General features: G+C 50.5%; 10 protein-coding genes across 10 annotated transcripts; 6 read left to right on the top strand and 4 right to left on the bottom strand.

Annotated features, from left to right (window-relative positions):
- Positions 1 to 617: 617 nt before the first annotated feature.
- On the bottom strand, positions 618 to 4,083 carry K460DRAFT_310725 (uncharacterized protein). The gene is made up of 13 exons (XM_040930160.1): positions 3,981 to 4,083; positions 3,795 to 3,923; positions 3,508 to 3,745; positions 3,339 to 3,453; positions 3,030 to 3,281; positions 2,927 to 2,982; positions 2,639 to 2,874; positions 2,402 to 2,591; positions 2,077 to 2,349; positions 1,841 to 2,028; positions 1,333 to 1,788; positions 1,050 to 1,270; positions 618 to 1,001 (listed from the first exon to the last, which is right to left on the bottom strand). The coding sequence occupies exons 3-13, from the start codon at positions 3,619 to 3,621 to the stop codon at positions 733 to 735; spliced, it is 2,370 nt and encodes a 789-aa protein (XP_040787367.1). The 5' UTR covers positions 3,622 to 3,745; positions 3,795 to 3,923; positions 3,981 to 4,083; the 3' UTR covers positions 618 to 732.
- Positions 4,084 to 5,514: 1,431 nt separating this feature from the next.
- On the top strand, positions 5,515 to 7,194 carry K460DRAFT_285040 (uncharacterized protein; the record flags this gene model as incomplete). Its single annotated transcript, XM_040928783.1, has 4 exons — positions 5,515 to 5,732; positions 5,779 to 6,379; positions 6,433 to 6,821; positions 6,891 to 7,194. The coding sequence occupies 4 exons, from the start codon at positions 5,515 to 5,517 to the stop codon at positions 7,192 to 7,194; spliced, it is 1,512 nt and encodes a 503-aa protein (XP_040787366.1).
- A 462-nt stretch (positions 7,195 to 7,656) lies between these two features.
- K460DRAFT_354681 (uncharacterized protein) lies at positions 7,657 to 8,229 on the top strand (the record flags this gene model as incomplete). The annotated part of the gene is made up of 1 exon (XM_040931804.1): positions 7,657 to 8,229. One exon carries the CDS (start codon positions 7,657 to 7,659, stop codon positions 8,227 to 8,229), a length of 573 nt encoding a protein of 190 aa, XP_040787365.1.
- A 587-nt stretch (positions 8,230 to 8,816) lies between these two features.
- On the top strand, positions 8,817 to 9,932 carry K460DRAFT_354680 (uncharacterized protein; the record flags this gene model as incomplete). The annotated part of the gene is made up of 1 exon (XM_040931803.1): positions 8,817 to 9,932. The coding sequence occupies one exon, from the start codon at positions 8,817 to 8,819 to the stop codon at positions 9,930 to 9,932; it is 1,116 nt and encodes a 371-aa protein (XP_040787364.1).
- Positions 9,933 to 10,338: 406 nt separating this feature from the next.
- Positions 10,339 to 11,738, bottom strand: K460DRAFT_282665 (NAD(P)-binding protein; the record flags this gene model as incomplete). Its single annotated transcript, XM_040928585.1, has 5 exons — positions 10,339 to 10,920; positions 10,970 to 11,040; positions 11,087 to 11,251; positions 11,307 to 11,392; positions 11,452 to 11,738. The coding sequence occupies 5 exons, from the start codon at positions 11,736 to 11,738 to the stop codon at positions 10,339 to 10,341; spliced, it is 1,191 nt and encodes a 396-aa protein (XP_040787363.1).
- A 984-nt stretch (positions 11,739 to 12,722) lies between these two features.
- On the top strand, positions 12,723 to 13,876 carry K460DRAFT_365759 (uncharacterized protein). Its single transcript, XM_040933246.1, has 2 exons — positions 12,723 to 13,758; positions 13,814 to 13,876. Exon 1 carries the CDS (start codon positions 12,776 to 12,778, stop codon positions 13,739 to 13,741), a length of 966 nt encoding a protein of 321 aa, XP_040787362.1. The 5' UTR covers positions 12,723 to 12,775; the 3' UTR covers positions 13,742 to 13,758; positions 13,814 to 13,876.
- Positions 13,877 to 14,154: 278 nt separating this feature from the next.
- Positions 14,155 to 15,056, top strand: K460DRAFT_365758 (uncharacterized protein). The gene has a single exon (XM_040933245.1). The coding sequence runs from the start codon at positions 14,185 to 14,187 to the stop codon at positions 14,824 to 14,826; it is 642 nt and encodes a 213-aa protein (XP_040787361.1). The 5' UTR covers positions 14,155 to 14,184; the 3' UTR covers positions 14,827 to 15,056.
- A 434-nt stretch (positions 15,057 to 15,490) lies between these two features.
- On the top strand, positions 15,491 to 18,347 carry K460DRAFT_310717 (glycoside hydrolase family 63 protein). Its single transcript, XM_040930159.1, has 3 exons — positions 15,491 to 15,758; positions 15,866 to 17,820; positions 17,892 to 18,347. The coding sequence occupies exons 1-3, from the start codon at positions 15,524 to 15,526 to the stop codon at positions 18,132 to 18,134; spliced, it is 2,433 nt and encodes an 810-aa protein (XP_040787360.1). The 5' UTR covers positions 15,491 to 15,523; the 3' UTR covers positions 18,135 to 18,347.
- Positions 18,348 to 19,254: 907 nt separating this feature from the next.
- On the bottom strand, positions 19,255 to 20,371 carry K460DRAFT_98885 (uncharacterized protein). The gene is made up of 2 exons (XM_040938860.1): positions 19,658 to 20,371; positions 19,255 to 19,593 (listed from the first exon to the last, which is right to left on the bottom strand). Exons 1-2 carry the CDS (start codon positions 19,996 to 19,998, stop codon positions 19,476 to 19,478), a joined length of 459 nt encoding a protein of 152 aa, XP_040787359.1. The 5' UTR covers positions 19,999 to 20,371; the 3' UTR covers positions 19,255 to 19,475.
- A 435-nt stretch (positions 20,372 to 20,806) lies between these two features.
- K460DRAFT_283620 (uncharacterized protein) lies at positions 20,807 to 22,397 on the bottom strand (the record flags this gene model as incomplete). Its single annotated transcript, XM_040928670.1, has 3 exons — positions 20,807 to 21,106; positions 21,163 to 22,286; positions 22,343 to 22,397. 3 exons carry the CDS (start codon positions 22,395 to 22,397, stop codon positions 20,807 to 20,809), a joined length of 1,479 nt encoding a protein of 492 aa, XP_040787358.1.
- Between the last annotated feature and the right edge of the window lie 426 nt (positions 22,398 to 22,823).

The raw sequence follows: 22,823 nt of genomic DNA, 5'->3' as shown, positions 1-22,823 counted from the left end.
AGGTTTGAATCAGATAACTGAGAAGACGCAACAGGAGGGACGAATACACATTTTGAGTACAAGGAGGAAGGTTTGGCCTTAAGGGAGCACATACGCTTTACGCTGGCGGTCCGTCTTTTTAGAAGAACAAGTGTTTGTTTCGTGGAACCCAAGGAGCGCAACAAATATAAGAGGTATACGCGTGTGGTTGCAGATAACGCGAGGCCAAAAGGCGCCGGATGATGGCACCAGTCTCCTAAAGAGTTGGAAATAGCGACCTATTTCTCAGCAAGGGGGGAGGGGGGGAACCGGTCACAATACTTTGAACGCATCGCATGGATAGCGCACAAAAGGTACAAGTGCACTCAGACGTAAGAGTCAAATCCATAATAGCAGTATTTATTTTGTGGCTATCGTTTAACAGTTTCTTCTTAACTCGATAAATAATATTATGTTACAATGCGCATTTAAACTCGCCGTCCTCCGTCCGCCGACAAAACGTCTAATAGAAAGGGGTAGTGTGTAGAGACACAAGAGATGAAACTTGTTACGGCTAAACACAGGTGGTTGATACCTAGGATATCCTCTCGTCAAGCAGATCAAACAAGAAAATTATATTGGAAAAAGCTATCTGATGTGACCGAGCATCCATAATGAGATATGTCCAACAATTACAACCACGGTAGAGCTATACTTCTTACTAAGGAAAGGGGAACAAAAAAACGTAGGTCATCATTCGAGCAGTGAGGTTTACTACTTCACCTCCTGGCCAATTGCCTCCCCAATCTGAGCCGAGGGTCCGAAAGGGTGTTGAAGGCGCTTGAAGCCTATCTTAACGCGACCGACTCGAGCCATCTTATCCTCGAACTTTGTCTCCAGGCGGAGTACCGTCTCACGGTACATAGTCGCGGTTGTCCAATCGTAGGAGCAGCCGATGATACGCTTCATGCCACCTTCAGAGCCGGCCATGAGGAAGCAGACCGGCGGACGTTCGGCAAGGAATAGCGTGGCAGTCATGTTGCCTGAAAAGTATTAGCGATTTTATATCTTCCATCAAAGTGTTTACTAACCAGTATCAACAAGCGTGAAGATGCGCTGGTCGCCAGGTCCAGCGGTTTTGGCCTTCTGAACTAGAGCAGCAACGGCGGGGTCCGATGTTGGGTCATCGCCAATACACTCTCCATGTTCATTGCGGTGGTGTCTGGATAGGGGACTGGCAGAAGCCGTCCACTTCATGCGTCCCAACTTGCCACCAAAGATCTGGCGTTCGATGGTGTCAATGTCCATATACCTAAGGTAAGAGGAGGTGGTCAGTACATCTCACAAGTACTTTGTAGAGCAACAACTACGTACCCCTCAAATCCAAAGAACCAGCATTGCTGATCCCAGAATTTGCCCAAATATAGTAGGCGAAGCAACCATGGCGACAAACCCATAAGAATCAGGGAGTAGATGAGTAGTATGACTCCAATGACGAATGTGAATGGGATAATGAGGAGGATAATGGCAAGTAGAAGCACAAAACCCCCGAGACGCAACATGGTCTCTGAGATTGCACGTTTCCATGATTGGCGCCGAGTATAAGCGACGGGTGTGAAAGACTTCCAGCGGACGTTGGCCGCGCGGCATCCATCAAGAATGATGCTATCGTCCTCGCCAACACCAGCGATACCGACGTCCTGGGGCAAGATATCCCAGAGTTTAGCGTGGTACGCGTCATCCATCGAGTGCCAAGGCTGATTGGGGTCCTTTGGCAAGACGCAAATCAATCGCTCGAGGAGTTGGTCGCTGCCATTGGCTAGTGAAAGGCTACGATGATAAGCATTGTGGCTACGCCAGCATCGATAGACCTGGCACTTACCGTGCAAATGCTTGGAATGCTGTATCAGTTGGATCAATCTTTGGTCGGATGCGAAGAAGTCCCATGAGCGCGTAGCTGTGGTCTCCTGGTAGATACTGGGTAGTCTCCCTCTTGTGTAGGCATTCCAGAGCCAGCGTAACAAGCTCCAACTGGCTCAAGATCATGTTACCTTCATAGTGGTCGATGAGCTACAGCAGTCAGGAGGCAATATATGTAAGGGCGAAAGGATACCGTACCTGGCGGGCAACCCGAGCATCGTCCTTCCAAACCTTAGCTGCGAATTGATTCTTAGCTACAAGAAGGGGAGTCGTGAGATCACTACCGCGCATGTAGATCTTGATGTCCTTGCCGGCGGGAGCCAAAAGGACTTCTGGGAAGGTCCAGATGCGACGACCCCATTGCTGAAGCATCAAATCAGCAGTACTAATACCGCGAACGTCGTTTGGCGGGCGTCCGACAGCGATGGCGAGAGATTGCGCTCCTCGAATAACATCGCAGATGCGGTAGACCTAGGCGATCAGTGGTCTGAAGTGTTTTTCACGAAGCCAAAGTGAAACTTACGTCTTCCTGGAGCTGGTCTGTATCAGGCATGCAGGAACAGCCAACCCAGTAAGCCATCACTCCCGCATTACGAGCCGCTGCGTCAGAAATCTGATGCAAAACCCTCAAATCCTCTGTACTCTGGAACTGCTCTGCTGTGTACGCAATAAAAACGTATGACAAGTTGCGCTCAGACTTGTACTGGGTGATCCTGCGCCTGTCAGTGAGTACTTACGATCATTTCTCATAGAGACATACCACTCTTCTACGTTCATTATCATGGCGGGTTCGCCCTGTTCTCGCAAGAAGCACAAATATCGTGGTCGCAACACGCGTTCAGCGACCGGATTCGTTTGACTTGGATCGTGACCTCGGGACCTGTCCATCTCTAGCACGTTCCTAGCTACCTTAGGGTAGCCGAAGTACTGATATGGTACTTGGTCGTAGTTTCCACCATTCCTGGATGCAGTCTCCGCGGGGCTCGGGCTCGAGATCTGAACAATACTGAGTACGAAAGCATATGAGTTCATTTGGGAAGTGACATACCACAAAGCTGATAACGCACGAAGTAACGAACCACTTGAGACAAAGCATTGGATAGTCTGGTACGTGTTAGATCTTGATTCTACCAGTCTTTGGTGCAACCTACCCTCGCTAGTAGGCTTACCGCCATTCTTCGAATAATCGATGTGGTTGAACGGCCAGTTTGCTAGCCTGAGATACAGAGGCGCAATGTTCCGGATGAATGTACGCCTATATGTAGATCCCGTATTGTTGTCGTAAATGTCATCGACGGCCTGAACGACAAGCTTGGAGACCTTGCCATCCCATGAGGATATGTAGCGGTCATCATAGTCTCCTACCCACTCCCGGTCGAAGACATCTCGGTGACGATGCTGTGCTTTGAAGGTAGAACATCAGTTTGATTCTTACTTTAAGCTCGTAAATGAACACCTACCGAGTTTGTGGTAGCCGAGACTAGGCTTTCGGTAGAAATTAGGAAATTCCCACTTGACTGTCGTCCAGGGATCCAGTATATGTCTATAGCCTTTCAGAATCATGGGCCCGCTGCGCTAAGTGAGGTCAGATATATTGTTCAGCAACTCGATTAGATTTTCAATACAAACCTCAATGTACGACTGGCCTTGGGTGCTGGCCGCGACTGGAACTTGACCATGGTACATGTCAGAACCGTGAGGTCCGACCTCATAGACCGACGACTGAGGTTCCTTCGTATTCATACTGAGACCCGATGGATGGATTGCTTTATCGAAAACAGGCACACAGCTGTGATAAGAGACTCGGTCGTAAGTCGTGGTGCTGCGGCGACTGTTGGTAAGGTTGTGGATAATAAGTCGTAGATGTCTTGTAAGCTGGTCAGAAGTGTAACTCACGATGGGCACTCGATAAATACCTGAGAAGAGAATGTTTCTCGCAGTGGAAACGCTGGCGCTGGAACTGGCACGGGTTGAACTACCACGAATGGTTCCTTGAAGGGAGAGTTTGGATCGAAGCTTCCCCCACCGCAATGTATCGGTCTACTCTTGTGTTTGTTAGCTGCTAAGAAAATGGTGAAGAGGGGTTCAAGAGTCGGACGAACTGGATAAGTTTGATTATACGACGGCACTTGGACAAATGTGGCGTTGTTAAGAGAATTGGGATCGTAGCCACCACCGTGTCTACCAGAGAAGTTTGGAGCGTAGGCCTAAATAGAGTTATATGTTAACATAATAGCGATAGGAAGGGGCCAGGATTTGTACCATTCAAATGCAACACGTCAACCACTCAAGCGATAAGAACTTTGGGCGCTTAAGTTCGTACATCAAAGACAAACGGGGGAGAATAAACCTAATCTTATTATGTTCAAGATTCAACTACAGCGGGCTGGGCAAGAGGGGAGAATGGGTGCTGTGCATATTGGCCCCCATCCATGGTGGCCTATGTTGATATAGAGTCGGGCGCTTGTATTACCATCTTAGGGTTCAGCTTAACAGATAGTTCACTCGTCGGCGACACTGGTGGTCTCGTTCGCTCGATTATCCCAGCAAGAACCTGTTGGCGTTCAACCCGGTTACCACTAGCGTAAATAAAAGTCCGGTGAATCCAAACAAGTGTGAAAAAGGCGCATGTGTTGCTTCACAATAAAGCCCTGCGGTATGTGCTTTAGCATCCGGATGTCTGATAGTACTAATTTGAGGTATGTTGAAGGCGTATACCATCAAGAAAGTGGACCACATCGTCGCCCCCCCTGGGCTGTTTCGTATCGCTTGCACGAGGGAAGTTCCGTAACAACGGGGGGCCTGATCGGTCAATGTCTTTGCTGCAGGCGGATCACATTTGTTACACAAAGGGGCTGGTAAAGACTTTCAGCTTTAGCTAATCGCTGCTCGAGTATCAAAAGGACTTTACGGGTTGATTAACACTGTGAAGCGACTTGTAGCTTTCAATGTGCCGAGAAGCTCCAAGAACGCGATGAAATCAAATGCTTGAGCTCTAAGAGCCGCACCCGGCTGTAAGTTTTCATCGTTCTCTTAGCCCAATGGATCTAAAAAAAGAATCCAGCGGGTGGGTAGATAACAGGTACAGTGCATGATAATCGCCAAGATAGCTACGAGGATACTGGCCTAAAAGGTATCTTATTGGTCACCCCTGACTTCCGCATTGACGACCACAATTAGTGACGGGCGTGCAGTCGCTAAGTTGCTCGCCGATTAATATCTTGGCTTTCTCAGCCTTACGCCACAACTCCATCCCGCTATCGTGTGTAGCGCCAACCGGTCGCACATGGTAGGTCGGAATTGATTGCCTCCTACTTCAGCTTGTGTGATGGTCGTCCGTTTTCGGCCGGAGCTGAAGGATGCTGCTTCTAGGGCGGCTTGGTCGTGTAGGTATGGTGTGCCATGAGACGACTCCAAATATTTGTGATACCGTACCACCTCCTGCAGGGGTTCAATTAGCCAGCTGGTAGCGTATGTCGGGCAATAGCTCACCATGTTCACGACAAACACAAATCTGACGTCTGCTACTAGTCAAAAGTGACTTTTGCTTGCTAACTTTACTCTGCTTTGTTGTTCCGAGGGGTGCAAATGCCTCTCAAAATCCAAAATAATCGTAAATCACTCTACTAATGCATAATGACATCGTTTCGAAGCCTGACGGCAGATCTACGGCCTCTACAAGAATTCGAAGCAAGAATTCCCAGAGTCTTTACAAAAGAGCGTGACGGGGGTAATTCAAACATTCCCCTGCACGTCTTTAAATGGTCAGAGGGGACGCCAAATGGCACTGAGATTAGCGGCCTCAAATCAGTCGAAGAGTTGGAAACGCAATGCCAGGGGACGATTCGAGTAATGTGAGTCTGATTTGATTCGGTTTGACTCAAGTTCTAATAATACTAGTTTCGCTCCCCAGGACGTGCCGGCACCAGCTACTGGAGATGGTCTCGTTGAATTGTTCAAGAAGTGCAATATACCCAGCGCATTTGTTGAAGAAGGACTGCAGGGAGTTTCTCAATCATTTGCAGCTCATAGAGATGTAGATGGGACAGTTTTTGTTTGGTTTCACTTCCTCTGCAAGGATATCGCAGTCTCAAACAACCGAATTGTACATCTCAAAACCCGCGAGGATATGGAAAACAACGATGACAAGAGCCGCTTAGAAGCGCAAGAACAAAGTCAAGCGAACTTCACTTGGCTGAAGCCAGGCTTCGTGCTGAAGATGAGGGACCAGCGGGGTTCGTCACCAATGCCAAATCGCACAATGACTTCGAGCAGTGACAGTACATTGGCTGCGCCTTCGACAAAAGCACTGGTCGAACTGTTGTGTTTTGGAGCTCCAATTACACTTCGAGATCGATTCCAGGAGTTGAAGACGGTTGCGACTTGCGACGACCTGTTGCAGGATCCGTACGTATTACTGGAAATTGTTTTCGGGGAGATGTATAAAGTCATAGATCGGACTGGATGGGCAGTATCTGACATCTTTGGAGCGATTGAAACAGTGTGTCCTCCTGTCCACGTCTTTTGACGGAGACAAACCTGACCAAACTCTAGCAAACCCTAGGGATGGCAAGTAAGCCTGGCAAAGCAACAAAGGAATTGCTCAACGACCACTTTACCGGGCTACATAACCTCGCAAAACACACCATATTTTTGCGAGAAAATTGCGAGTCAGCTCTCGCCACCCTTGATGGCCTAAAAGAACACCACAAAGGGGTCGTAGGTGACCTCTCAAGCCCCTCTCAAGAGCTGACGCGTCAAGCACTGAAGTACCGAAAGACTCTCTATCAGTCAACGCAGCGCCGACTCACTAGTCTGGATGCGCGCATGGCGAACATCATCCAACTATCCTTCCATATCGTCACTCAAGGCGATAGTCGGCTCATGCAAAGCGAAAATCAGAGCATGAAGACGATTGCGGTCATGACACTTCTTTTCATGCCGTGAGTAAAACAACGTCCCAACTGCGTGTGTATAGATACGTATGCTGACCTCGAGCCCACTATTCTTAGGCTTTCCACGGTAGCCACCATTTTTGGAACACAGTTCATGAAGGTGCAGGACGAAGCTCCATTCCATATCACCGTGTCGCAAGACTTTTGGCTTCTCTGGCTCATCGCAGTTCCGTTGACCGGCATCGTTATGATTGTCTGGCGTGTTTGGTACATGGACGCGAGAGGACGGTTGGTCGATGATATACCCCAGGGTAAGCCCGGCTTCATGGGGTGGAAGACGTTGAAACAAACACTGCGAAGACAGAACGAGACACAGAACGGGCATCATAAAGTCACGGCGCGCAAGGCGCCCGATGTATAGATCTCAACATGTGTGAGGATAGAGTAGACTTCGAGATGGCGAAATGAAGAGTGGGCACGCCAGGTACGCTAGGGTCTTTGGGATCGTCTTCAAGCACGAGCCATTTACCTTGCTTGCTCTTTCTCCAACCATGGAACACAACACAGGCAGCGATGGTTGAATGCTGAAAGTATCCAACCTTCTTTCCTGCAGAAATATCATGTCTTTCAATATAGGAGGAACCAGAGTTGGCTTGCCTCGATTCAGATTACTTTGTATTGAATGCTCTCCATAATTCCTTTCACCCTACGTCTTCAGGTATTTCTCACATTACTCAGCTTTCACTCTCTTCCAAAACTTACAGCGGTGTCCCCTGCCACCCCAGGCTCGCACAATTCTTCATACACCCCAATACTTATATAAATCCTCTTGTACTAGCACACATATAGCTTTTCATTATCACCGGCTCCAAGTTCAACCAACATGCCTAGCGCAACCGGCAATCAGCGGCAAACTGTCATTGAGCTACAGGCTCTTGACCCCCCCGCGTATGATCAAGCTAGCTCTAAGTCATTCCCACTACTAATATCGCAAGGAAGGGGACGGCCGATCCGCGTCGGTCACAGCATGTCCCGTCATCGCACAAACCGCTCGGGAGTTATTCGGGCTGATGCAACATACGATACCATCACTCAAGATCGTCAGCGGCCAGTCGTCGAGGAAGAAAACGCCGTCGGCCTGCGCGCACATCGACGTCTTCTTGGTCCCGCTCACGCTACGAATACTGGGCATGGTGCCTTGACCGATCGGCAGCTGGTCGAACTGCGACAGGCGCGAGCTTTGGTCGGTCTCAATACTAGAGATCTCGATGAGGAGATTACCAGGCGAGTGTTGAGTGATCCGCGAGCATGGGGTCGCGTGGGCACGGAGATGGCAGCGCGAGGTTGGGTGGACGACACGGAGATCGCGCAACGTAGCTTTCGCCCGGAACAGAATGGTCGTCTTCCACAGTACCTTTGGTATAATCCCAGGCGTGTTTTCATAGCGCGATCTTAGGGCGGCCTCGCGACCCCTACCCGTTGACCTATAAGATCGAGGATACACATGCCCTTGAGTAACAAACCTCTCGAAGTATTGTTACATCTTCGTCGTTGTATCTCGAACTGAGCAGTTAGGGGGCAAGTCACATGGGCTGATTTCATGGATTTCTAGACAGTCATTTCAAACCCGTTTGAGATAGCTGGTGCTCTTGAATAGAAGTTCACCTCAGCGAGTGACAGTTTGTATGGCAAATAAAATATGCCACAATACAATCATCATTTTGGCAAGAACGATATTATTTGGAGTAGGTACATCATCCATCAGACCTTCTCTCTCTCTCAAGATCCTGTTGACCTTCCTGGTAGGTGCCATTCGCTGCTGCGTTCAGTAGCATTATGAGGCAAGCATGACACCTTCTTCGAGCTGCATCTGCAGTTTTGCATCAGCATCTACTAAACCGTTCTTCACACCCGCGAACACCAGCTGCACTATCTCATAACAACTCGTTTAACTCGCTTATTATCACTACTCTAGAAGCTAGTTTTCTATTACTGCTTACTGATAGCCGACAAACTTGTCATCACACCAATCGATCAATCACCATGCCTTCACTTCCACTAGACCAGAACAGCAATCTCAACACCCCAGGAAGCAATGACACTCCAGCACCCGACAACGGGGGAGAAAGTCAGAGTAGCATAGGAAACCAGAGCTCTCCTTATACCGATGTCATGAATATCGCAAGCGCCCCCGTACAGGCGTCTGCACATCCCGGGTCTCGCGGACAAGAGATAGTCTCGGTCCTGGCGAACTCCGAACTCACGGTTGATCAGCAATTGGAACACTTAGGAACCATACGTCACCATCCAAATATGCTCACTGAGGATCGCCTAGCTATACTTTTTCGGATAACTCATCTACTTGACTTAGCACTCATAGCCTCAGGACAACGTTTAGCACAGCAAAGGGATTCTGCACAAGCGGCTACAACACCGGCAGCTACTACACCAGCAACCACTACGCCAGCAACCACTACACCAACAACTACTGCACCAACAACTACTGCACCAGCAAATACTGCACCAGCAACCACTACACCAGCAAATAATGCATCGGAAAATGCTGCACGCGCAACTACGACACCAACTACCCCACCGCAAAACACTTCACCAGTAGGTACTTCACCACCAAGTACTCCTACATCGGGACATAATGCGGCCCCTCTCTTCAACAGAGACCAAATACTCCAGCGTTTACAACTTCTTTGTGACCCAACAGCGTGTTCGACCTGCGACCAAGCCCGTCAATTTTACATGGCATGTCTTGCCGATATGCCCACACCACCTGTTCTCTACGATGTCACGTACGATAAGCTTGTTAGACATCTTCCGATATTCAATTCCGAAAGGTCCTTAAACTCCTCCCGTAGCAGTAACTCAAATAGGCGAAACCCCTCACCCGGACCCCACCCTTCACAATTTCAATACGAAGAATTCGATGGTAGGAGAGGATATACATTCCCTCTCTTGGGCGACAGGGCCCTCGTCGGGACAAGACAAGCACGAGCGCTGGCTGGTCTTGACACATATGACTTGGACATTGCGATAACGCAGCGCATATTGAACTTTCCAGAAAGATGGGGCTCTCTAGGCATTTTCATGCAAGATGCTACTGCTGGCTCAACGACAGACTGGACGGAGGAGTACTTGGAGCGGTGAGGGGATGAAAAGATGAGACAAATCAGGTGGCAAGAATCTGATTCTGAGCGTATGCTTTCACAGCAATCTTTGCATCGTCGAGAACTTGCCTGAGCTCTGTTGCTGCTGGATGTTGCGGTCGTAGATTTGGATGTATAGGATTGGGAATGAAATCCGTATGATCGCCGAGAAACCCAAGCCATCCAGACACATTCATTTGCGCTCGGAACCATCTCTTATTACTAACTTCTTCTGTGCAAGATTATTGTGCCTGTGGAGAAAGACTTTTCAATCTGCTTTGATAGAGCCATCATCAAGCGCTACCATAAACTCCGCGATTGTTCAGCGTCCGTTCCGCACACCGGTTGTAAAAAGACGTAACCAGCGCCTTGGGAGTAATCTCTTCCAAAAACAGACACGAGACTTCTTACAAAAGGCCATGATCCACGTCCAAAGACCCCAGGGGATCAATATCCCTCTGCGCAATATCCACAGCACTACTAACCTCAATGAAATCTTCCAATTCCTCACTCGTGGTCTTTAGCTTCTCCTTAACAGCAGTCACACCCTCCGTCCCTACAATATGCCGCGCAGGCGGATTGTCATGTCCCCCAATAGCCGTAAGCGCATGCACCGTTTCCGCAATCAAACTACTCTTAACTGCCATCGGCAGCGGCGCATACAGCGACGTCACACTATCAGAACTCAGCAGGTCGCCCATGGTCGGCTCGTGCATGATCGCATCGGGGCTGGTCGTCGATGTGCTGTCAGCTGGTGATCTCTGGTCGTCGAATGCGGGGTGGCGATTGAGACTAGGATTATCGATGCGCTCTAACTTGTCGAGTAGGCCGGAGAAGATTTCTCGCGCAAGCGGGGCGGGGTTCTCTTCTTGCAGGTACTCGGCCATGGGGGGAACGGAGGTGATGCGATTAGTGAGCACGTTAACTTCCATGTTGGCTTGGACAATTGACATTTTTACGTTAAAGGGAGCGATCTCGTACGCGAGACTCTACGTATGGTGAGCAGGGATATGTAAAATTCACGGTAGGTGGGCTTACATCGCAGTACCCTTCAATTGCCCACTGCGAAGAGCAATACATGCCTAGTCCTGGTGTTCCAAGATGGCCGGCTAATAGATGTTAGTAAGATACAAGGCAGGATTGCACACAGCCTACTAATCCCAGTTATGACAATAATGTGACCATTCTTTCGTTCTCTCATGGCAGGGAGAATAGCCTTTACTATGTTCACATTGGCAAAAAAGTTGATCTCGAATATCTCATCCACAAGGCTTATCGTGCGGCTGCTCTGGGCCAGTTCTTCAACAGCGCCAATGACAGCTGTGATGGAAAAAAGATCAGCTACAGTTTATAATAATAAGATGAATAGGGTTACCTTCGCTAGCTGTGCATAGCAGGACATCGATGCGCCCAAAAGCCTCGACCGCCTCAGCTACTGCTGCTTGACATTGGCCGACAACGCTGATTGTGACGCCATGTCAGCCTCTTGGACCTCAGAGTTCAAGTACGTAAAGCCTTACCGAGCATCGAGTCCAACAACCCTCAGCCGCTCTCGCCATCGCTCCGTCTTCTTCACATCTTCCAGAAACGTGCGAAAGTCTTCGCTTTGTCCTTCTCTTTTCTCGAATTCAGTGGGCATGACACCTGCTACTACATAGTCACCATGTTCGAGTACTTGCCTCGCTAATGCGATTGCAATGGGTGACACTCCTCGTGTGATGAACCACACGCGTGGAGCATTGTGTGGTGGGAAGTGCGGGGACCGCGGCCGTGGCGGCTTCGATGACGATGGTGCGCTACTGCTCATGACAATGACAGGAAAAGAATCATCTTCGTTGTGGTGCGTGAGCCGTAAAGCTCTGCTATATACAATCCAGACGCTCTAGGAAATGGCTGCGGGGACGGCAATGCAACTGCCTAAGTCCGGAAAGCCGCTAGCCTATTATGCTCACTAGCGCGCCGAAATTGACTTCGACTTTCACTACACAACTGTCACCACCACGAGGCCGAGCCAAGACTTCCACAATTTTGCGTCCCGCATTCAACGATTTTACTGATGATCTAGACTAGACGTTTGGTTTCTTGGACTTGCTATTCATTTTGTACTTGGTAGCTGCTAATCTCAAATTGCTGGTTCAGCTTCGCACCGCAGGCGTCCTTCACCTCCCTTCACCAAAGGTATGCTTACTACATCACCATTTTTCTAGTACTGCCTGCCACCTCCCAGCCACCGCGTTGCTTCCCAGCCCCCTTTTTGCCCACCCTCACATACTTTCAACGCAAAATCTTTCTTTTTCTTCCCACACATACTCGACCCCCATCTATTCTACACACTCGCGATTTCTCAATTGAAACAAGTCACACAACATCCTCTTACTCTTGACTCATCATGTTTGACGAACGCGTGCTCGATTTCACTGACGTCAACTGGAACGCAGCCTTCAAGACTCCAGAACTCCTACGACATCTCATACCCGAGGAGGGTAACATTCCCGACTGGATAATCAGCCTGCGCGAGCAGCGACTTGGTTTCCCCTCCAAAGAGTGCATCAATATCAAGAAGAACTCAAAGATCAGTGCCACCGCATCTGCCGAGTCCGTCGAGGTGAGTCAATGCCCCGAAGGTCGTCAGCTTCTATGCTAACCTCTTGAAAGACCTCGGCAATCGAGAGCGAGAAGGGCTCCACCACCCTATTGAAACCAACGGACTGCAAAACCTGGATCAAGAAGAACAACTTCCACGTTCGGGGTATCCGCAAGCGAAAACCTGAAGCTCGGCTACCCACCTTCGGCATGGCTCGACCAGCAAGCCTCGCGCAGTACCAGCGCCATTCCATTCACCTCATGTCAAGGGTCCTCAACATTCGCACCAATGCCTCACCGTTTACACTCATCCTCGACGATCTCAACCAACGCGCCATACCGCTCATCGGCGAGCTCGTCCGCCGCGCCCTGTCGCGCAACGTCAATGTCGTGGTGGTTTCTTTCGAAGCCACGCGTTTTCACCCAGCTGTTCGCAACGTTTCGGCCTATGGGGATCAGAGTGGCGATCAGATCCTGCAAGATATCCGCAAAGCCATGGATGACGCGAAAGAGAGCCTTGTCATTGTCGACTCGCTCTATGAGCTAAGCAACACGAATAATGTCGATGTGGGCGCCCTCCTCAATCTCGTGGCAATGGAGTTCGCATCCACCCTCGTCGGCATCTACCACCAAGACATGGTCCCTTCACAAGACGCGCAGAACGAGTACGCACCACAGCCACTCGAGCTCTTCAAGTACACAGCTACGACGGTTATCACATGCAAATCTTTCGCGCACGTGCTCGCTACGAAAGCTGCTAAACAGCGCAGTCTGGCCGAGCCAACTCATGGCCTTCTGCAGGGAGCTGAAGGTATTGTGCAGTGTCTCGACGCCAACGACCACCGCGGCATCGTCCTGGAGGCCGAGTTTCGACGCAAGTCTGGCCGACCAGAAAGCGAGACATACTTCCTCCGCACCGCTCGCCAGTCTGACTACCACATGCCTATTTCGGGGTTGCCCTTCGGTACCCTTAAGCAAGAGTTCGTAACGCTTCTCGACCAAGTGCCCGCCTACGGCAATCAAGAAGTCATCGGTTTGATCAACGCGGAAGCCAACGACATCGAATCGACTTTCAATCTTGGTCTCACCGACAAACAGAAGCAGGCTCGCGAGGGTGTTGTGCTTCCCTACTTTGATGCGCAGAAGGGGGAGGGCGGTGAGGGTGGTCGCATCCTATACGATATGGGCGCCGAGGACGACTTTGATGAAGAGGAGGACGAAATTTGATGGGAGAAAGACGGGTACTGGTGACGATGAGAATTAAGTCTCAGCATGGATGGCAGTGGCAGTGGAACGTACTAGATGGACGCACGATCGGATGATACCCTGCATGGGCTGGCGTTAAGGACATCATGGACAGTGATGATAGATTAGGTGCTTGCTGAATGCTCGTTACCTCTCAAATGTCTTTGCATGAGATAGGATTCATTAAAATACTCTGAAATCACGCTGCAGCAACTATTGAAAGTGAGTGAATAATCATTGAACATGGTGTCGTGTGCACCACACATGCATGTTGCACTGCACAACCGTCTCTCATCCTGCAATCGATACTTAGGAGGACTCTTTCCTGATTGGGAAGGTTGAGCACTCGGCCTTGGCATCGAAATCACCAACTGAATCACTCCTGCGCCCAACTCACTCATACTCAACACAACACAACAAACACCATGTCGGACAGCGAGCGACCGCGCCGTGAGCGAGACAGTCGTCGTGGGCCACGAGACTCTCGCGACGGCGATGCACCCAACGAGCGGCGCAACCGATCGCGCAGTCCACGACGAGAGCGCGGCGGCCGGCGCGACAACCGCTACCGCTCACGATCACCATTCCGGCGAGAGGAGCGCGATAGCCGAGAAAGTGGCAGAGGAGACAGAGGAGGCAGAGGCGACCGCGGACGAGGTCGAGATGACAGAGGAGGCCGCAACGACAAACGATCAGACCGGGCGCCACCCACAGGTCCTCGCAGCAGTGCCGCACCGCCTGCCAGAACCAACGACCCCCGTCCCAGTAATGGTGGCCCCGTTAAGCCTCCCCCTACTGGCCCGCGAATAAACCCTGCTGTCATCGACGAAGAGGAAACTCCTGACGTGGAAATGCAAGAGGAGAAGCAGAAGCCCAATGATATGGACGAGGATACGTGGGAAATGTACAAAGCTATGGGTTTTGGGGGTTTCAAGAGCACGAAGAATACGAAGGTGCCAGGGAACGATAAGAACTTTGGGATACGGAGGGACAAGCAGATGGAGGCGAGACAGTACATGAACAGGCAGGGTGGATTCAACAGACCGTTGTCGCCTGGGAGGGGTTGAAGAGATGTGCAGGAAAATCAATACTACACTACTTAGATTGGACGGCGGCGAGCAGTGCCGGAGTTTTAGGATATTGAAGTCGAGGTTATGGCTGCGGCAGGCTTGATATGATTCAATGCGTCAGGCTGGCCAAAGGCATGCTACGGGCAACTCGGTTATTACGGCCTTCGCAAACCTTCGAGGCGCGCACATTCACATTTAGAATCGGCTGGTTACGGTATGGCTTCCCCTTCTTCTTCCATTACTACTCTACTTCACTTGCCAAGGCACTTTCGATGGTCTGACTGGAATAAAGGGAGGAAGGGATACTCTATGTTACGCTGTGTCTAGCGGTGGGTCACGGTTTGGCTTCTTTCAGATTGATTGTAGCACAGCAGAATGCGCTCCAAAATATATACCCATGGCATCTTTACGCACTTGACTATCGTTGCGTTTTGTGGTGCGTGTCTACTCTGTTCGCCAAATGCATGCTTCTGAATCTTCTTTCGACACCAAAGGACATATTCTCATATCTCCTCATCAGCTTCGCAGGATACTATTTCTAGCAAGCAGTAGTTCATGTGTAGTACATAAGGCGGAAGGAGCTCCCACGTCATCCAATCAAAGTCCGGTAACGCCGCGGTGCTGCTTCCTCTCGAAATGTGTCCCAAACCCCGCGACCTCTTGAAGCTCAAGCTTCACGCGCTCCACTTACATCATGACGCGCGACTCACGGCATAGCCCCCTGTGGAAAGGGCTCGCATGTCTTTGGGCCCTCCAATTGCCTCTTACGAGCGCGCAGGTCGCCGGCATCGAGAAGGCCACGAATGACAGCTTGTTATGGGGTCCATACAGGCCAAACCTGTACTTTGGCGTCAGGCCGCGGATACCGAAGAGTTTGATGGGCGGACTGATGTGGACGAGGGTGGAGGATTACTCGAGTGTACAGAACAGTAAGTGTTTCCCGTCAGCTCTAAGTAGAGAACAGCGGGAAGCTAGCAGCCAGCTCGTTTCTCTGCTGCAACATGTCCAATCAAGGCCAATTGCTAAGCTTAAGCAGCCTTCCGACACACTTGCGAGCAGCACGAGCTCGACGGCTACGGCTGGGACGAATACGACGTCCGCAGCGGCGGCCGGCAGACGATTCACGACCCTGCGAACCGCATCGACATTACGACCGAGTTCATCAAGTTTCCTGGTGGAGAGCATGGCGGCAGCTGGGGCGCCAGGATAAAGGGGACTCCGCGCGAGGATGCTTCGCCAAATTTGAGGACTACGGTCCTATGGTACAACTCCTTGGAGGGATTGGGAAGCTTGGAAGTGCAGGGTGCGAAAGCAGAAGAGACGGGCGTAGAAGGCGATGTTGTGCTCAAGGGTCAAACAGCTGAGCTCGGTGACTTCCAAGTCACAATCACTGAGGGCAAAGGCGACCATCCGCTGACTGGCCATCCGAGCTATGACGAGAAACCGCTGGATCGGACCCTGGTGCATAGTGGACAGGTCCCTGAGGATGCCCTGTGGCAGGTCAAAAACTTGCTCTTTGCCCACTTGAAGGGCCAGATCGATCAATTGATCCCAAAGTACGGAGAGGACAACCCGCCACCACCTGCACAGGTCTACACTATCCAGCATCAGCCGAGCTCAGGGAACATACATCTAGTCCAAAAGGTTTTTGAAGGCCCATTCGAGTTTGATGTCATCTTTTCGTCTGGCTCTGCGCCAACTAAGATTACATCTGAAGACCTCACAGAGCAGATCGACTCTGTTACTTCCGGTTTCTCTACTCGGTTTGCCGACATCTTCAAGCCACAAGCTCCCTTTCTAAAGGAGCGCTACGAGGAGTTCTCCAAGTCTCTCTTCTCGAATCTAATTGGTGGCATTGGCTACTTCTACGGCGACTCCCGTGTCGATCGCTCCTACGATTCTGCCTACGAGGAAGATAGCGAAGGCTTCTGGGAAGAAGCTGCTGAGGCACGAGGCAAGAACCAGGCCCAGTTCGAGGGGCCATCGGAGCTGTACACAAGTATCCCATCACGGCCATTCTTCCCACGAGGCTTTCTATGGGATGAAGGCTTTCACCTGTTGCCCGTCATTGACTGGGATGCTGATCTCACACTTGACATTATCAAGAGCTGGTTCAAGCTAATGGATGAAGATGGCTGGATTGGTCGCGAGCAGATCCTCGGCGCTGAAGCTCGCAGCAAAGTGCCTGAGGAGTTTCAAGTGCAGTTTCCTCACTATGCCAACCCACCGACGTTGTTCATGGTCATTACTTCTTTCCTCGATAAGCTCGATGCGCTAAAGACCGACACCAGCAATGAAAAGCTACTACACGAGAAGTCTTACTTCATGCAGCTTTCCAATCGCGAGGCAGCGTTGCAATATCTTCGTACCCTCTATCCTTTGCTCAAGCGCCACTACTTCTGGTTCCGCAAGACGCAAGCGGGTGATATCAAGAGCTACGACCGTGAAGCGTTCTCGACAAAAGAAGGCTATCGCTGGCGCGGACGCACTCCCCAGCACATCCTTACCTCCGGCCTCGACGACTACCCTCGCGCTCAGCCCCCACACCCCGGTGAGCTCCACGTTGACCTCATCAGCTGGATGGGCATGATGACGCGCGCGATTAAGCGTATAGCTGTCTACCTCGGCGAAGAAGATGACGCCCTTGAATTTGCTAAATACGATGAAGCCATCACTCGCAACATTGACGATCTGCACTGGTCCGACAGGGCAAAGACGTACTGTGACGCGACAATCGACGATTACGAAGAGCACGCGCTCGTCTGTCACAAGGGATATATCTCGCTGTTTCCCTTCTTGACAGGCCTTGTGGATAAAGACAGTAAGAGACTCGGCGCGGTGCTGGACTTGATTGCCGACGAGGAAGAGCTTTGGAGTCCGTATGGGCTTAGGAGTTTGAGTAAGAATGATGAATTCTATCACACCGCGGAGGATTATTGGCGTGGGCCTATTTGGATGAACATGAACTATCTGGCGGTATCGCAGTTGCTTGTAAGTTCTTACCTCGCTTGTTACAAACTGTCTCTCATCCTACTGTATACATGTTGCTAACCATAAAACAGAACATCGCTCAACACAAAGGGCCGCATCAAACCCGCGCAAAGACGCTCTACACGGAATTGCGGAAGAACCTCGTTAACACGGTATATGAAAGCTGGAAAGAGACAGGTTTCGCGTGGGAACAGTATAACCCTGAGACGGGCAAGGGCCAGCGTACGCAGCATTTTACGGGGTGGACGAGCTTGGTGGTCAAGATCATGGCCATGCCTGATCTGAGTGGAGCGAGGGTGAGGGATGAGCTATAGTAGGCGTACATTACTACTGATAGAGGGACAACCAAAGAGATGGGAGCGCCCTGATGACGACAGGAGCGATGGACAGCAACGAAGTGTCGCCAAAGCAGTCTCAGCTCGCCGGGTCTAGACGGTTCATGTAAATGTGTGTGATCAAAATATCGTATCTGGCGTAGTAAAATGACAAGTGATCTGAACCTATGACTGTCTTTCAGTACTCACCCGTCTCAATCTCGCAATTTTCTCTACATCTCCAATGACTCAAACTACTCGCCATACTGGCACAAGCAATTATGGGATCGCTCCGTGCAGACCCCCATAACACATGGCAACTGAGCGCAATTTCTTCAAGTTTGGCGTAGACTAATGCGAGCCAGAACATGCTTGATGTGTCGATATGCACAAGACAAAGCAAGAATGTTTGAGACAAGTCTTTGGTATCCATAGTACATCATGAGGATCTCGCGCTTGATCAACCTCCTCGGCTATACCGTTATGTTCTTCTAGCTCTGCATAACCGTACTCTACACTGCAGCGTACATCGCCGAAGAAATGCGCTAGGAGGGTAGGGCCATGTTCGAATTTATGTGGTTGGCCCGCAAACAGGCGTTCGAGGATCTGACCGCATGGGAAGCTATGCGCTCAGCCAACAGGATGGACTGGGTGTACGAGGCCGAGGGCATGGACGGGGAGAACACATACGCGCTCGACCGATGGGGTGACACTTCATCTACCCTGGCTCAACTCAGCGGCCCTACTGTCTGTGCTTTTTCTAGAGAGGGAGGTCGCGAAGCTGAACTTGAGACTCAAAGTGTACATGGAGAAGATCGAAAAGGCCAAGAAGGAGAAGGGCATGTTGTGGACGGCATGGTTTGGGGTGTCAGGTGCCTGGAGATGATGGTGGACATATAGGAAAGGGAAGGTTGTAGAAAGAGGAGGGGATGACTGCCCAGAAGAATGTGGAGGATGAAAGGGTTACTGGTGGCTATCTTCGGGTCTGACAATGTGGAGTTGTCCGGGCACAAATTGAATACAATGCTTATGATGGGCCCAGAAATGGTATGGAGTACGGTTGAATACGCTACACAAAGATTGACAAGAAAACTAATAAGAGGTTGACAGAATCTTTTCGCTGTGAGAGAGAGGGAGAGAGAGATTTGTAAAGCTTTTCTAGAGCTCTCTACAAATTGTCGTTCAGATCAAGTTTGAACGTGTTGTATTTGTACGAAGAGAGAAGGTGTTCAGTGCGTACCCAAGTCGTTATGGCATCTTTATTGATCATGGTAACTCTTATAGCTCTGACAGTTGAGACGCACACCTTTTTCTCCATTCTAAAACACCATCATCGATCAACTATGCCTCACTAGGAACAGCGAAGACCTCAGTAGGTATGATCGTGAACTCGACAGCGGGGCCATTGCCCGTGTGTGCCACAGAGTTGTTGCCGGTGTACGTGTATTTCACGCCGTTCCTATAGCATGTTAGTCTGCCTTGTATCCCCACCATGCATCGCTCTACTTGCGAAGTATACTTACTGTTCGAACGTATACTGCACGCTAATGCTTGCCCCAATATCGATTCCATGATTGAACTCTTGAGCCTGCACGTCACCTGGTACGTCTACTCTAACTTGGGAGCAGGACTTGAATCCGCTTTGGACACTAGTACCTGCGCAACCGCTAGCATCAAACGAGGGTTGGCCAGATGGACCTGGGGGCCCGGAAACGTTGAAGGAGTAACGGCACGTGGCTGCTGTGCAGACGCTGCTGAAGCCATGTATTTCCCAGGTCCAGGGTGCTGGTGCTTGACAAAAACCGGCAGGTGCGGCAGAAACGCTGGCTGCGAGGAGCGCGAGAGCGGAGATCTTGGAGAGCATGTCGAACAGTTCGGTTAAAGAGCAATGATGGGAATTGGTTGGAGTCGTTTGAGCTTTGTGTTGTTGATACCAGTGGAGAGCTTGGTGAATAGTGTCCTGTGGTGCGCAACTCTGACTCTTTATACCCTCTATTGTAGAGCTCAGTCGACAAATTGTGCTAATCCAATACTCGTCAAAGCTTCCGTGTCGGTACTACCAAACACGAGGAAACACGAGTGGCTTCGCCTCAGGATACGTCAACGCATCTACTTGATGGCGAGACTTCATCAGTGAAGGCACCAACATCCATGGCCACGATGCTATGATGCAAAGGAACGTAGATCAATCATGCAGCACGGCTACTGCGGCGCCACAACCGTGGACTTTAACAGTTACCACTTGCGGGGTGCAAAGCTGACGATCCTCGTATTCCAATGGCTAGTCAGCGGACGACCATCAGCATTGAGTGCCAATAATAGCAACTTAGCGGCGCTCGTACTGCTTTTCAAAGGCTTATATGCGGTACTGAAAGATGGAAAAACTGGAGTTACGAGTGCTAGTGACATTCGTGCCATCTGTGCATCACCTCCACGGCTCGCTCGGGCGATTGAGCGAAGCTGCGAAAATAGAGCGCAACCACTAATAGTTATCAACACAGGTTGATAGCCAATTACGGTCGTCTTCAGTCCGCGGTTGTTGTCCCAGATGGTTATGGCGTTAGGGCTCATGATGGTCGTGACTTGGTATTCTTGACATCCACATTCCAACTTTGCCTGCCCTATGCAATCTTGTGAGACTTGGATGATGTGACATTTCGCAGGAACTGTGTTTATGTTGCGTTGACCTTCCTTTTGCTCACTGGCGACCCAGTGTGAAATTGAGTGTCGGTCACAGACCTAGTCACGCCCGCCCGAGCTATACTAGGAAGATCGAAAGGGCTAGCATGGCTTTGGTTTGACCTGGGGACACCGAGCTTCCGACTACTGCCCGGGGTAGCTACAGGGTTTGCAGTCTCATTCGAAGGTACTTCCGCAAGTGGGTCGCTCAGGAATATCACGAGTAGTTTCTCGACAACGTCGCGCAATCGGGCTGACTGGACATGCAATGGTTTATCCGCCATGTGCTTGCGCTGCGAAATGTAACGTTAGCTAGTAAGGATTAGAAAATTGACGCTATTGTACGTACCAGGGCCAGTGCTGCGCCTTTGTACGTCTGGTGATAAATTAGCTTAAATTCGTCGTCATTAGCGACTTCTTCAGCGGTGGTCTCTTCGCTCATCTGCTGGCTCTCTTCAACGCCCGGAGCTACAGATACGCCGCGTGATCTGCTCTTCTTCCGCTGATGCATCCCGTGCATGCGCATTGCCGCCATGACTACTCGCGAAAGAGCTTCCTTGTTCCTCGATTCTGTTGTGGGCTCCTCTGGTTGTAGCGGTACGGTAGCGACTTGCGAAAGGTTAGAGCGTTTGCCGTGTCCGTCTGCAAGGCCTTTACGACTCAAAGGTCGTGTGTCAGAAGATACACTCGGTGAGCGGGATAATTGACGCGAGTTGTTACGGGAAAGTCCGCTGTTGGCAGACGGTGGCCTAAAGTCTGGGAAAGGGGGAGGTTTAATATCGATAGAGAGCGACTTCCGATGACTATACTGCTGCTGTTGCGATTCACTCGCTCGAGCAGCTGCAGCCGCAACACCCTGCCCACCCTTTCCCCTCGCCTTCTTATTCGCAATGGTCGCCTCTTCAAAGATATCTCGCGTTCGCTTTGGTGATTTGGGTGTAAAATGGCTGTCATGCAGCGGCGGTAGAAATTGGACATCGTCATGGAAGGACGGTTCGACACTCTGATGGTATAGAAGATCAGACGATAGCGGCAATGCATGTACGCGGAGCTCGAGTAAGGGTTCGGCTGGTGCATCAAGGGGATAAGGCGAAGACGACGGTGGTGTTGGGAGCCCCGCTGTGGGACCTGCTATGGTACCGTAAAAAAGCAACTCGGTCACTCTGGGCCGCTGACCCTCTTGTGCTACATCCTGAACTTGGACTAAGATCCCAATTGGCGACTGCGAGCGCGCAAGATGCCACCACTCGTTGGCAGCAGCGCTGCCCGACGTTCCAATGGTGGGAGTAGGCTTGCTAAGCAAAATCGACTCGAACCATGCTTCTGTATCTTCGCTTGTCGTCCAGACATTTAGGCTCGGTCCTGCGGCGATATATAGTGGAATCTTAGCAGTGTCAACGGTGGAGAGGAAGTGGAGGGCGGGACCAGGAATGGCGGGTGACGACGCGAGGGTATGGGACGCGAGGCCGACATCTACACATGCATTAGCACCTCGCGATAGATAGGCTTATCATTCTTAAAATACATACCTTTAATTGAGTTGCCATCGGGGAGCAGAATGTCTCCGCTCCATATGTCAGGCATTGCAAATGTGCTGTTGGGAATCGACGTACCGGGCTACAAGACCGTGGATGACGCGCCGGCATCCGCGCTTGTTTACGCGACTGCACGTGCAACGTGCAGTAACTTTTCTATTTTCCTGAGAATTGACAGACCAAAAAAGCATCACTTGATGCCTCAAAACTACTTGCCGTGACACTAAAGGAAGCATCATAGCCGCATGAAAAAGGCCTAAAAAAGAGCAAAAAGGAAGTGTGCATGTGAACCCACAGCGAGTCGAACCTTTGTCGGTTAGTATATCGCACACACGCATTTTGTACGTGGACATTAACTAACGCTGAGCCTTCAGGTGTTTCCAATACTACTGGAATCTGACGCGCTACCATTGCGCCATAGGTCCGATAATAAATTTTTCAAATTAACACTATTTTATACCCGTATCCTGTGATC

This window comes from Cucurbitaria berberidis (genome assembly GCF_010015615.1).
Source record: "Cucurbitaria berberidis CBS 394.84 unplaced genomic scaffold K460scaffold_3, whole genome shotgun sequence".
Taxonomy (NCBI): Eukaryota; Fungi; Ascomycota; class Dothideomycetes; order Pleosporales; family Cucurbitariaceae; genus Cucurbitaria; species Cucurbitaria berberidis.
Note: the sequence above shows the minus strand (reverse complement) of the source record. Positions and strands in the feature narration are given on the sequence as shown.

What these genes read in the sequence shown, in the direction of transcription:
- K460DRAFT_310725 (XM_040930160.1), bottom strand. Translation starts at nt 3,621, where the DNA reads ATGAATACGAAGGAACCTCAGTCGTCGGTCTATGAGGTCGGACCTCAC. An exon ending in ATGCTCGGGTTGCCCGCCAG is followed by an intron (nt 2,029 to 2,076) that starts GTACGGTATCCT and finishes TGACTGCTGTAG; the next exon opens with CTCATCGACCACTATGAAGG. An exon ending in TGGTTCTTTGGATTTGAGGG is followed by an intron (nt 1,271 to 1,332) that starts GTACGTAGTTGT and finishes CTCTTACCTTAG; the next exon opens with GTATATGGACATTGACACCA.
- K460DRAFT_365759 (XM_040933246.1), top strand. Translation starts at nt 12,776, where the DNA reads ATGTCAAGGGTCCTCAACATTCGCACCAATGCCTCACCGTTTACACTC.
- K460DRAFT_365758 (XM_040933245.1), top strand. Translation starts at nt 14,185, where the DNA reads ATGTCGGACAGCGAGCGACCGCGCCGTGAGCGAGACAGTCGTCGTGGG.
- K460DRAFT_310717 (XM_040930159.1), top strand. Translation starts at nt 15,524, where the DNA reads ATGACGCGCGACTCACGGCATAGCCCCCTGTGGAAAGGGCTCGCATGT. An exon ending in TTACTCGAGTGTACAGAACA is followed by an intron (nt 15,759 to 15,865) that starts GTAAGTGTTTCC and finishes AAGCTTAAGCAG; the next exon opens with CCTTCCGACACACTTGCGAG. An exon ending in TGGCGGTATCGCAGTTGCTT is followed by an intron (nt 17,821 to 17,891) that starts GTAAGTTCTTAC and finishes ACCATAAAACAG; the next exon opens with AACATCGCTCAACACAAAGG.
- K460DRAFT_98885 (XM_040938860.1), bottom strand. Translation starts at nt 19,998, where the DNA reads ATGCTCTCCAAGATCTCCGCTCTCGCGCTCCTCGCAGCCAGCGTTTCT. An exon ending in GTGCAGTATACGTTCGAACA is followed by an intron (nt 19,594 to 19,657) that starts GTAAGTATACTT and finishes AACATGCTATAG; the next exon opens with GAACGGCGTGAAATACACGT.